We start from the raw sequence: 13,077 nt of genomic DNA, 5'->3' as shown, positions 1-13,077 counted from the left end.
AGATTCAATCCCACCTAACCAATTGTGTATAACCCACCCTGTGGGAAACCCAATATCATAATAGTTCATAAATTTTGTCATTCAATAGTTTTCAGTTCAATTCAATAATATCAATTGGGACAAAATCAATTTTTCATCCTTTATATTTCCTTCTAGTTATGGTACTTGTTGCTCTGAAAAAGTTAACTTTGGTTAACTTGAATCTATTCTCTTCTTTCCTTTTTTTATTGAGTTTTCATGAATTTCTTGCAATATGTTTTGATTGTATTTAGGTACCCTCCCTTACCTGTATCTACCCTTAATATTCCCCACCCAATTTCATGTACTCTATTATATACATATTAAGGCCTATAGAGTCAGATTTGTGTTTCCAAATGTCCTTCAGTGTGGGTCCGTCCACTGGAGCCTGGCTAACCTGCCAAGAGTCTCATTCAAAAGGGACTGACTCTCCCCTCCCAGCATCCATCAGTTTCCAATAGTTCCTCAAGTAGGGTTTGGTTTTCTACCCACTTCCCACATCTATGCTGGGATTTTGTCAGGCTTGAGTTTATGTGGCACTTGTATATGCTGTCTCCATTGCTGTAATTTTTAAAAAAGTAGATATAATTATAAAAATACATAAAAACCATTATTTAAGTCAATTGTTACATAGTAATATAATCCTACTGGCATTAAAGGGCTATTTATTTTTCTGAGTATATTGGTTTTTTGGTTGGGAAACAGGGAAGATTGTATGGAGAAATTACTATGCTTATATACTTAATAGTGTCAACTTTCCTTTGGGGCCTAAATTCTAGGATCCTACTCAGCAGCCCAGAGGAAGATGTGGTCCAAAGGGAAATGTTCATGCTGACACTGCTTTGCTAGAATTTACAAAAGCTGCATTTCCTACCACATGCCAAAGCCTGGTTCCTGAGGTCCTGTGCTCCTCTCTTTCTACCGTCACTGTCTGAACGGGCAGCACTATGGGATAGCTAAGGATCTGGGATCTGGCTCAGGCTTCCTGGTTTCAAATCCAGGCTCTGTTGCTTTTTAGTTGACTAATACCACTACAGTCAGTTTCCTCATTATAAAATAGGAAATCAATAGGAAGCACCCTCACTACCATCTTGGGGTAGAACCTCAACCACATTAGCCATGACTAAAGGGATACTGACACTGAGAAGGGAATTATACTCTGGTATTGAGGGCTACTATGGCCTCTAGGGAATATTCTTGTTTGTCTGTCACTACTCTTAGTGATAAACTGTATCTATTACCTTTGAAGAAGAAGCAAGGCCAACTTACTGTAGCCTTCACATTGTTTGCACCTCATCCAGGCTTTTCAGAATGCTTCCAGAGTCTAATTCCAAAATGTCTAGAATCCCAGAGCTTGGGAGGATACTTTGTTTTACACAAGTGTGATTATAGAGCAAAGAGAAGGAGAAATTTGTTCTTTCTCTAGTGTAGTTTCTAGTGGAATGGGAAGGTTAAGACAAGAGTCATCTGGTGAGGCCTGTGGACAGAGAGCAGAGGATGCCCCTCCCTTGAGCCCCATGGAGTGGGAAGAAAATGTGAGCGTAGGAGAAAAGGACTAGTTGAAACCAGGAGGACATAACAATTTTTCAAGAACACCTTCAACCTCCTACATGTTGGAGATGAAGGAATCAGCCTCTCTCTAGGCCCTGTAGCAGCAAAAAGCAGGGAAGGGATCTTAAATCTGAGTAGCTTGATTTGAAGTCCATGAATTTTGCAAAATGTATTCTCATTCCTCTGGATCCACGGGGTAGAAGCCATGAAATATAGTGTCTTCAATCCAGTGGGGTTTAAACTGAGGTCAAGACCCTCTACTGAATGAAAAAAATTTCTTTACCCCAGTTTCCTAATCTTCCTATGAAGCTACTTACCAGGAGGTCAGCCATTTTCTCCAACATGTTGGACCAGTACAGCCTGAAGGTCTGGTCTCCCCAGGAACTGAGGAAGGAGACACAGGGCTTCTTGGTCTCAAAGGGCAAATAGTTGTAATTCCTGTGAAGGCATATTAGGTCAGGGTTTTTCGGGCAATTTCAGTAATTTGTTCATGTTTTGCATGTTCTATAGGGTTGGGGAAGGGGCAGGTGCAAAACCACTAATGTCACCCTTGACTGGGTGATTGGAAACCTGTAAGCGACGAGTGATGAAGAGTTATGTGACTACCATGAGAGGTATTAAGAGCTACCATCATGCCAGGCACAGTGGTACACATCTGTAATCCCAGTACTGAGGAGTTGGACACAGGAGGATCAGAGGTTCAAAGTCACTCTCAGAAATTTAATAAGGTTTAAGGTCATCCTGGGCTATATGAAACCCTGTCTCAAAAATTCAACCAACCAAACAAACAGAAGAAGTTATCATCAGACACAGGACGAAACTCAGAAATATTCACCAGTTTGTATTCTATGCCAAGCAAGTCTCAAAGAAAGCTTCTTCAAAGGAGTTTTAAATTGATAGAGGGAAAAGAGCAGCATAACTTAACTTTTTAAAAATGTATATATTCTAGACACATTATATCAATCCATTGAGATAACAGATGTGAACAAAATTACTAGAGAAATGTACCATAATAAATCATATTACTAATATGGTAAAGCATATTACCAATCTAACCATCAGCATTCTGTGGCTTGACATCATTCTTCCATCCATCTATTCATGCATCTGTCCAAGACTTATTGATACCAGGCATCGGTGCTAATAATGCCGGTGCCTTGCTTGGCTAGGAGGGATAAGAGGTATGGCTGAGTAGCTAAAAAGTGAAAATATGGAACTCCAAGGAATGACTGAGGGGGGCAAGTGAATATATTTAAATGCTGACAGAAAATATCATTACCAGAATAAAGTGAAAGACAAAAAAGACAGAAATAATATGTAGATTTGGTTCCCAAAGAGGAAGGAGTTAGGTGGGTGTGGAGGCAGGTGAGGTGGAAGAGGAATAACCAAAAGTTGGAGTTCCCTGACCAATGAATGACAGCTATTTTAATGATCAGGTTTCCCTCCCCCTTATAATTTTCTCAGAAACACATGAGACTGTCTGAAGAAAAGTGCAGAAGGAAGACAGAAGCAAAATGCCTGGGATGGGTGTGGTGGTTACTCCGATAATGTGAACAAGGTTTAGAGAAATAAATTTATAGTGGTATGAGGAGAGACAGAGACAGTGACAGAGGCAGATGGGGGAGAAAGGAGGAGAGGAGGAGGAGGAAGAGCCGAGGAGGAGGAGGAGGAAGAGGAGGAGGAGGAGGAGGAGGAGGAACAGGAAGAAGAGGGGGAGGAGGAGAAAGAAGAAAGGGAGGAAGAGGAGGAAGAAGGGGGAGGAAAAGGGGGAGGAAGAAGAAGAAGGAAGGAGGAGGAGGGGGAAGAGGAAGAAGAGGAGGAGGGGGGAAGGAGGAACAGGAAGAAGAGGGGGAGGAGGAGAACGAAGAAAGGGAGGAAGAGGAGGAAGAAGGGGGAGGAAGAAGAAGGAGGGAGGAGGGGGAGAAGGAGGAAGAGGAGGGAGAGGGGGAGGAAGAGTAATTAAGAGAAACAAGTTTTTTCCATTTCAGTCAAAAGTTACAGAGACCTTCAGCCTAAAAGATTGGATGGCTGTTCTTTTTCAGCAACCCCATCCAAATTTCTTCTGAAATAGATATCAGGATTAGCAAAAGGGCCCCCTGGCCTGCTTGGCAGAAAATAAACCAGCAAGTATCCATTCAGAAAAGTAAGCCAAATAGGTTCTTGGCAGGAACTGAAGCAATTATTACAGCAGGAGAAAAACAACAAAGACAAAAGGTCAGAAACCAAACTGTTCTTTATTTTATCTCTAAAATGATTACTGAGAATCCTGTATCTAAGTAAGTTCCCACCCAACACTGTACTTGGTCTCAAGGTTTCTTTGAATTATCTTGAGCTAATGGTGCTCCTGGCCCTTGTCTCTGGTTTTCAGGGTTCTCCTGGTCTATGATGACCAGGCAGTTGAGGCTCCCTGGAAAATAGCCAGTGAGAGGATGCCTGGCTGGTCTGAAGGGCAGCCCCAACATACTCCAGTTTGTAACTATGGGCAAGAACAGGTCTGGAATCCTGGGAATTTAATGATGAGCTGCCATTGGATTGTCATCTACTCCAATCTCATTCCTCACCTCTGTCTGACTCAGCACAGAAATTATAGGCAAATATACAGTTTGTAAAACTAGAAGGCCCAGAATACATACATGGTGGAATTTTAATAGAGGCAAGAGAGATAATGTGTGTTTTTGTGTCTGTGTATGCACATCCCTGTGTGTCCATATGTGCATACATGACTATCATAAATGTAACATCATCCAGTGCACCTACTGCCTTCTTATTTTGCAACTATATGGATACAGTATTAATCAGAGACTGAAAAATAAAAAAGAAAGCCTCAATGCACCATTTTTTTAAATTCCAGCACAATTTATATTAGTGCCGGCAGGCCAACACTAATATGGGATCCATCCAAGGATATCTTGAGACTGCACTTTACTGCCCCTGAAATCCCATCAAGAGTCAACATTGGACTAATCCATCCAGATGGAGAATGTTTGTGGATACGGAGTCCTTTGAGTGGTCTTAGAAAGTCTTCCCAAGCTGCTGATCCCAGTTATAGGAATTCTTCACTTCAAGTTTGAAACTGGAGTTGAAGCTTGGGGAGGTTCAGGGGTCTTTCCGGTGTATGTAAAGTAGGGAGCTAAAAAGAGACCCCTTAAAGGAGGGGATCCATGGGAGAGGGACAGGGCTTAGAAAATGTAGAGAATATTGAAAAGTGAGAAGGTAAACAGCTGAGATTATTTTTCTTTTACCCTGCTTTGTCCAAACAGTGTTCTCTGTCTCTGAAATCCTTTCTTATCCTTTAATATATCACTTTTCTATGACTTCCCCCAACTCTTTACCTCCCCAGGCAGTCAGTCACCCACTCCTTCTCTTTGCTCCTATGTTCACAGTAACTCCTTAACTCATTCAAAACCAAGTGCTGTGTGACAGTCACAGAGATAAGCAGATTAAAAGACTATGACATGGTTGGTCCCTGCCTTCAAAATGCAAGACTTAGAAAACTAAGCCACCTTAGTCCAGCATGATTAGTGCTTGATGAAGATGAGTAGAGAAATCCCAACCAGACATGGGACTGGGGAAAGGGGAAGACAGGAGAGCTCAATGCGGAGGAATGGGCTTGTTTCCCAGCAGGCAGGGATGTGTGTTCAAAGACCCAGGAACAGCAAAGAGCAGGGGCAATGCATGGCTGGATGAAAAGGGTGTTTAGAGAGTGATATTACTTTCTTAAAGACAATTCTGTAATTTTATTTCTACTGCAGGTTGAAATTTTGCATGAATTGAAGAGTTGTCAGGATGTATGTAGGTGCCTCAGCTGTTTTCTGAGATGGTCCTTTCTGGTGCCTGACAATCATTCTTTTTAAAATTTATATACATAGATATGAATGTTTGCCTGCATATATTTAAGTGCACCCATGTTATGAAATACCCACAGAGGACAGAAGAGGGAGTTGGATCCCCTGGAACTGGGTTTACAGACAGTTGCTAGCCACCATGTGGGTTCTGGGAACTGAACCTAGGTCTTCTGCAAGAGTAACCAATGCTCTTAACCACTGAGTCATTCATCTCTCCAGCCCCTACCTGATAATCATTCTTTAGTTTGCAAATTACTGTGGTAAAAATAACTTCAAAAATTACGTAGTCAGCAATCCCACCAAGTCAGCTTTATACAGTGGTACAGAACCCTGATGCGTATGATAACTGTCAATTGGGTTTGGGCTGAAATTTTAAAACCTCTCCTTCCTATCTTGTTATGCTTCAAAGTTAAGAGCAAAGCGGCTTCACATATGACACTGTCTTAGCTGTCTTTTAAATGACAATCTGGGTGTGTTATTGGAGGGCTGACATGCTGCTAAGGAGTTAGTAGAGTGACCCTAAGCATGCTTCCCTGTTTGCAACTTACTTCCCCAACTGAAATAAAATTTATTTTCTGATTTCACAGGAGAGTTGAATGAAATCGTCCCAGGAATTGACCAAAATCTCACCATCAGAAACTTGGCTGTTCTCACCTGCCGTGTCTCTTACCTGTTCCCTTCTGTCACCAGGGGCTTCTCTGGACATGTGGTGGAAGCCATGGAAATGGCAATGTCATGGGCCACATCCCCTTCTCCTTCATGCAGCAAAGGAAGGGCGTCTTCTTCAGTCAGTTCGGCAGACTTCTTACTCCCATGATGGGACCCTCCATCAATCAGGTTCCCAAAGTTACCTTCAGCAATAGCAAGGGGTAGAGGGGCTGTCTGTCAGCAAGTGGAACCAGTCAGCTTAGCATAGGGGATCTGAGTTCATGTCTTCTCGTAGCAAAGAAATAAGAACTCGGGGTAAAGGAGGAAAGAACAGATGGTAAGAGCAAAGAAATAAGGCTGACAAGGGCAATAAGCCATCGTCTCCATCCGCCTCATTTCTTTGTGAAACCTACACAAGTCATAAATTTGAAAAGACAGTTAAAGAGAAAAGAGGAGTCACTGAAGATCTAAAACCATTTGTAACCATTTTAATTAATTTATTTTAATTTTATGATTTATTTGTTTGTGTGCATGTGTATACACGTGCGTGCATGTATGAAGGTCAGAGGACAGCACGTGAAAGTCAATTCCCTCCTTCCATCATGTGAGTCTTAGGGATCAAACGGGTCATCAGGCTTACCATTTTTTAATATATTTTTTTGTGTGTATATCCTACCAAAACTTACCATGGAAATGTGTATAAAGTATCACTATAGATGGTTTGTTTGGGGAGAAGGTCTTTTTGAGACTGTGTGTCCCTGTAGACCCAGCTGAACTGAAACTTGCTATGTAGAACAGGCTGGCCTTGATCTTACAGAGATCTGCCTGCCTCTGCCTAACCAGTGCTGGGATTAAAGTCATGAATCACCACATCTGACATAGATGCAATTTTTAAAATCAGCCTTTTTCCTTCAATGAAATATCACGAACTTTCTTAAAACTGCTCATCCTTTAAGAAAAGACTTGTCTGAGTACCCAAAGACAACATCATGTTTCAAAACATAAAAGAAAGTGGGTATTGGAGGAGAGAGGGAGCAGAGGAGGGGAGGGAAGGAAATCAAACATGGCAGTTTTGTTCTATGAATATATTTCTAAGTGAATAGATATTACTTAAAAGCATAATAGTGTCACCAACCTTTCATCTTCTAATCATATTTCAAATTCTTAAAAAGACTAAGGTGAACATTTACCACTTTGGGAAAAAGCTTCAGAGCTATGTTATAGAACTTTTAGATATCATTTCAATCAAGAAAGGTCTGTAATCCACAAGCTGGTGATCATAGACCCCTAACTTGGGAAGCCTCCCTGCCTCCCTCACTGTTTGCCTCCTTCCATAGCCTCCTACTTCTCTCTACAGGTTGACTCAGTGCCAGGGCTCTGTGTTCCTACAGTAGATGCTTTTGGCAACTCAGCCAGGTCTCCCAGGAAAGGGTATTCAACCCCAGATCCTGAGGTAGATGTCAGCATTTCATAATGGATGCCTTCCCTGGATGGATGTGTTCAACTGTTGGAGACAGCCTCCATTGGAAGCTGTACCCAACCCACTCATTGTGGATGCAAAAAAACACTCCCTTGTGCCAAGTCTGTAGGGTCACATGGTGGCTGGGCTCCTGGCCCTAGGAACTTTTTCCTAGGTACCTTCCTTCACCTCCTTTCTCTGACAGTATGTCACTAAAGCCTCACTTGTACAAGAATCTCCCCAGGCTGATTTCCTGAGATCCTGACCTAAACAAGTCCCTAAGATCACAGATGTGTTTTTCCTCCACTATCTTGTTTTCAAATAACTGACTTAAGTGCCTATAACCACCTTAAGGATTAAAATGGTATCTTTAATTTCTGTATTTTCATTGCTCACTTCCGGTCATGGCACACAGGGTCTTGGTACATATTTGGTATATCATTGACCTCAGTGCCTTACTGTGTCCAGGAGAGACTTTCTCCCCAGTCTCATTCTAATTCTTTCTCTCCTTTAGGTCTCCATTATTCTCATCTTGGGCAGCATAACAGTATGTTAGGGAGAGAAGACTTATAGCTGTCAGGGCTTGTTGGAGTCTTCTTTCTGACCCTCACTAGGTATGGGCTGGGATTATTAGCCAACTTCTCTGGACATGCATTATGATTAAAACCATTGAATTTGTAGAAAACCAGTCACAAATCCAGAGCATGAGAGCAGAGAAGCACTGGTGGCCAGATCAAGGGTTTGGGGTTTTTAATAGAACAGCATGGAAGATAATTGAGGAAACTTGGAAGAGAGTGGGTAATGGGTGGACGCTGGAGGTCCGAGATGGACAGAGAGGACAGTGAAAGAGGCAAGGATGCCGAAGAATGGATTTCACAGCTCCAGGAGCCAAAGGCAGATATCATGGAGGATGAGCCTGAGAGGGATAGAGTCACCATAAGAGACCAGAGGGTGTAGGGCAGGCAGGCAGAGGTCTATATGCAGAGCTCATGCCTCCCTCCAGAATCCAGGCTCTCTATGGAACCCAGACTACTAAGAACTGTTGGAAAGTTCTTCCTTGGAAGGCCTCATATCATCACAGTTTTCCATCTATCTATATCCCTTCTCCCCTTGGAGTTCCATGTTATGAGCCTCCTTCCTCTTACGGCCCTTAGTTGCCTAAAGCCAACTTTTAAATCTCTCATAGTTCCCACAATGGCCTTTCTTATCTGAGCTAACGTCATGGTCCCTCTGCCTTCCCTGTAAAGACAAGTGTTGCCAACAAGCATTTGTACCCTATGTACATACAGACATGGGGTTCTATGTTGAGCTTCCAGCTATAAGCTCAGGACTGAGTGTCATCATCTACTCCCTTCTGCTGTGTTGCCACAGAACTTTCCAAATATGAATCAGATCTTCTCTATTGGAAAAGTGCTTTTATTAGAACTGCACAATAGACAAGAACAATGGCCAGGAATTGCAACAATAGTATCTGTTGGAGGCATGGTGCTTTATATGTATTTACTCATCAAACTGCACAACCCTGTGAGCAGTTATCATCACTATTTTATGGACGAAGAAACCAAGACCAAGAGAAATTAACTAAATGGTACCAGGATTAATAACCCATATCTCTAAATCTCAACCTATGCTACTTACTATTTTTACAAAGTATGAAAACAAATCTACTTCATATGTATTGACATTGGGTAGACACAGAACTATTCATTCTATTCATTCCTTTCTAAAAGGCATATCGTTGCCAGACTGCAGCCATCTTCACATAAAGTATTAAAATTAATTTATTCAAGAAGTATGTCCCAAGAACTGTGCCTGTCTGCACTCACCAATAGAAACTTCAAAGCTGATGGGTTTATCTCCAATCTTCCGGTCAATCATGGTAGCTTCAAAAAAGGCTCCAAAGAGTAAAAATTCCTCATATTTCTCTGGTATAATCTACAAAAAGAAAAAAATTGCTAGACAAAACTGGCTTTTTTCTCACTGGGAAGCTAAATTAGTGGTGCTCAGCTTGTCTTGTATAATTCAGAGGTCTCTGAATCTCTGTTACAGATGGAAATGCCTTCCCACAATCAGACAGGCAGCAAGCATGACCAACAAACTACAAATCCAAACTGTGTAGCCACTTGTCCACTTGTCTAAAATGGATAGGATCACCCTTCAAACTGCTAGCTTAACATATAAAAAATAGCTTCTCATGTAAAAAATGACTTTGGTATGTATTTTCCTAAGATGTTGCTTGGAATGACCCTCTGACCAGGCTTGTAGACATAAAAAAGCAAAGGCTAGATACTGAGAGTTACAGTACTAAACCCTTATACATGAGCATAATTACATGGCTTCTATAGGATGTTCAGATACATTATATTATTTGTTCTTTATAACAACTTTAAAAGCACAAACTCTAAAGCGTTTCCAGTCTACAGATATAGAAACTGAAGAAACTGAAGCTTGAGTTTGTTGAGTAACTTTCCCAAGCATTCTGACCACAGACCCAATGTTCTTTGAGCTTAACATGTGCTAACTTGTTGCCTTGGTGTTGACCCGCAAAGTTTACTTCCTGAAACAATGAATAAACTCAGATAAAAAGGGTGAAGGGGTAGGCACAGGCACAAGCATCAATCAATCCTGTGTGTCCAGAGCTCTGTACACACTGTGGGTGCTGAGGTAAGGGATCCACTCATCTGTGAATCACAAATGCTTTTACATTTGAAAGGGCATCAACATTTACTACTCCAGCCTCCACTTTTTACCTCAACAAACTAAAGTTCAGAAAGATTAAGGGCTTCCTAAGTTCACAGAGCAAGTTAAAGTCAGGTAAGACTTGAGACCTGGTCTCCATCAAGGCTGCTTGGTCAAGGAGCCCACAGATAGTCTAGAAGACTGCATTATGGCAGGTCATAAAACAGGAGCACTGCAAGGTCAGACCCAGCTCTTTGCAAGCAGCTCTTCTTTAAAAAAATTTTTTTATTATTTTTATTTTCTGTGTATGTGTGTATTGCTTGCATATATGTTAACTGCACCCATGTTGTGCAATGTCCCACAGAGGACAGAAGAGGCCGTTGAATCCCCTGGAACTGGAGTTACAGTTATTAGCTGCCATGTGAGTGCTGGAATTTGAACCCGGGTCTTCTGCAAGGACAGCCAGTGCTCTTAACCACTGAGCCATCTCTGCAACCCCACAAGCAGCTCTTCTTACTGTGGAACAGGTAGGTGACTTAGGAAGCAGATGTCTCTAGTGCACAATGTGACTTAGCATCACATTGCTTAGACAAGAGCTTGAGCGAGGTGAAGACAGACAGTTGAGGCTTCCTGGTTTTGAAGGTAGATTTATTAAACTCCATGGGAAAAGCAGAAAGGTAGATTTAAGGAAACAGCCGCAGTAGCTCCGTGGATCTAGAGCTCTGATTGAACAAGAGTCCTAAACCATGCCCCTCTGAGAACCAAAGGGTTTCAGATCACTAGGTGAGAGGTATTGGCAAACCCAGGAAATGTTTCTATTGATCAGGAGCATGGGGTAGGGTGGAAGCTCAGTGCTAGAGCTTAGTCATTGAGTATTAACCAGCCTCTTATCTCACAGTCTTCAGGCTGAGTTTACTCTCTGGGAGGAGGATGAAAAAATCACAAAGAGACGGGGGGGAAGGCAGATCATACAGCCTCAAGGACAGATGGCAGATGTCACAGCCAGACAAACTGATCCACCAGCTACTGGACTTTAGGAAAGTTACATTCATTCTCTGACTGTCACTTTCCTTATCTGAGACAAAATTTTCACAGTAGGGTCCATAGTGAGGAGAGGACAGAAATAATATTCCTTGAAGCACCCAGCAAAAAGCAGGCATATAAACACAGTAAATATTTCAAAGTTTGAATTGCTCTCCTAATCCTTTGCCTCCTTCAAACTCCAACCCAAAGGGTTCTCCCTTCTGGAAGCACATAATTTTTATATTATTTGTTTTTATTTCTTGAGGCAGTGTTTCCCTGAATCCCAGTTGACCTGGAATTCGTTATGTAGAGCAGAATGGCCTCGGTATCACACAAATCCACCTGCCTCTGCCTTCTGAGCATTGGGATTAAAGGTAAGTGCTACCACGTCTGACTTGGAAGCACATATTGAACTGGAAAAATGATGATTAATAATGTGCACTGAGCTCTCATTGTGCCCACTGTGGTAGTAAGAAAAAAGCTGCCTATATTATCTTGTGTGAGATTTACAACTACACAAGAAGGGAGGCATTTTAATATACCCAACTAGAAATGAGGACGTTCAGAGAGCTGCCCAAAGTCACTAAACAAAACTGGAATTTGTGAGAGTTTATTATGTGGTAGGCTCTGTTCTGAGCACTTTGCATATATTGATTCATTACATCCTCACCAAGTGACTAAAGTCAAGTGTTTTATAGGAAACAAAAATAAGGAAGATAGGGTAGTTAGTGTTGACTATCAACTTGACACTAAGATACACCTCTGGGCATGTCTGTGAGGGTGTTTCCAGAGAGGCTTAGCTGAAGATTCAAGGCAAGCTGAATAGGGAGGACCATTACATGGGCGTTATGATTTCCTCACAGTAGTGTAGCAGGGCACTAATTTCTCAGAATTCTGCATCCTCATTTTCCCCTACTTTTCCTGCTCTTCTTCCCTCTTGCCGCATGGCCCCACATACGGAGCATACTCCAGGCAAAAAGTAGCTTAACAAACCTAAGATAGAATCTTGTCAGCCATCCCACCACCCACCCCCACCAACGCCTCTGACCACTTTTATGCCTCCTTCCTCCAGTTCCCATGGAATCCATGCTTGTGGGACTCTGAAGGAATTTATCATGAGCAGATGGTCACACTGCCTACAGGAATGGACAGAGATCTGCCCCTGAATTCAGCACTAGGTCAACACAATTTTGCAAGAAAATGAGACCTGAATGGCCGAAGGTCTTCTGGAGCCTGTGGCCGTGCTGTCTCTCTCCACCCTGGGCTCCCCTCCCATCAGATGCAGAGGAACAGAGCTCGGACCTACCTCTGGGGGCACATCAAAGGATTCCACCTCCACCTCTGTGGAGTTGGTTTTGTCAGAAGCCTGCTGGGGTTTTCCATCATCAGCTTTGTCAGACTTGTCTTTACTTGAGCCTTTGGATGATTTGGAGTCTTTGTCCTTGGAAGACAACTTGAGTTCCTTCAGAGCCTTGGAAAATTTAGATTCTTGGGTCCCACCCGAGAGGATTTCCACAGCAATTTCCACCAAGATTCGGCCCCTGAAGGACACACCTTCCCCAAAGCCCTCATTCATCTCCTGGTAGTCATCCATCAGACTGTGGTTCCTGGGGGAGCCATACAGGTTAATCCAGGCAGGTCCGAAGGTGGGAAGAAAGCCTAGGAAAATCCCCAGTGTTAGGTGCCTGACTATGCTTTCAAGTCAGTCACGTGTTTGCTTTATGAAAGTTGCATGCATACGTTCATAAAAAATATAGAATATACAGACAAAAGAAAATATTTACAAGATATCTTGTCATGGGGGATATACCTTGTGTTGCAAGGACAAATAATAAAGCTGATGAAGCATGGAAG

At 42.3% G+C, this 13,077-nt stretch overlaps 1 protein-coding gene across 1 annotated transcript in view; it reads right to left on the bottom strand.

Annotated features, from left to right (window-relative positions):
* The window catches only part of Fer1l6 (fer-1 like family member 6), a 152,796-nt gene that overhangs the window by 94,054 nt on the left and 45,665 nt on the right, over positions 1 to 13,077 (bottom strand). Inside the window, exons 11-14 of the mRNA XM_017801201.2 lie at positions 12,530 to 12,882; positions 9,348 to 9,456; positions 6,085 to 6,265; positions 1,887 to 2,007 (exon numbers count right to left, since the gene is read on the bottom strand). Of these exons, the coding sequence (XP_017656690.1) occupies positions 1,887 to 2,007; positions 6,085 to 6,265; positions 9,348 to 9,456; positions 12,530 to 12,882 (764 nt within the window). The remainder of the gene's footprint in view (positions 1 to 1,886; positions 2,008 to 6,084; positions 6,266 to 9,347; positions 9,457 to 12,529; positions 12,883 to 13,077) is intronic.

This window comes from Nannospalax galili, unplaced genomic scaffold (assembly GCF_000622305.1).
Source record: "Nannospalax galili isolate Female #2095 unplaced genomic scaffold, S.galili_v1.0 scaffold380, whole genome shotgun sequence".
In the NCBI taxonomy this organism is placed as follows: domain Eukaryota; kingdom Metazoa; phylum Chordata; class Mammalia; order Rodentia; family Spalacidae; genus Nannospalax; species Nannospalax galili.
This window is presented reverse-complemented; position numbering and strand designations above follow the sequence as displayed.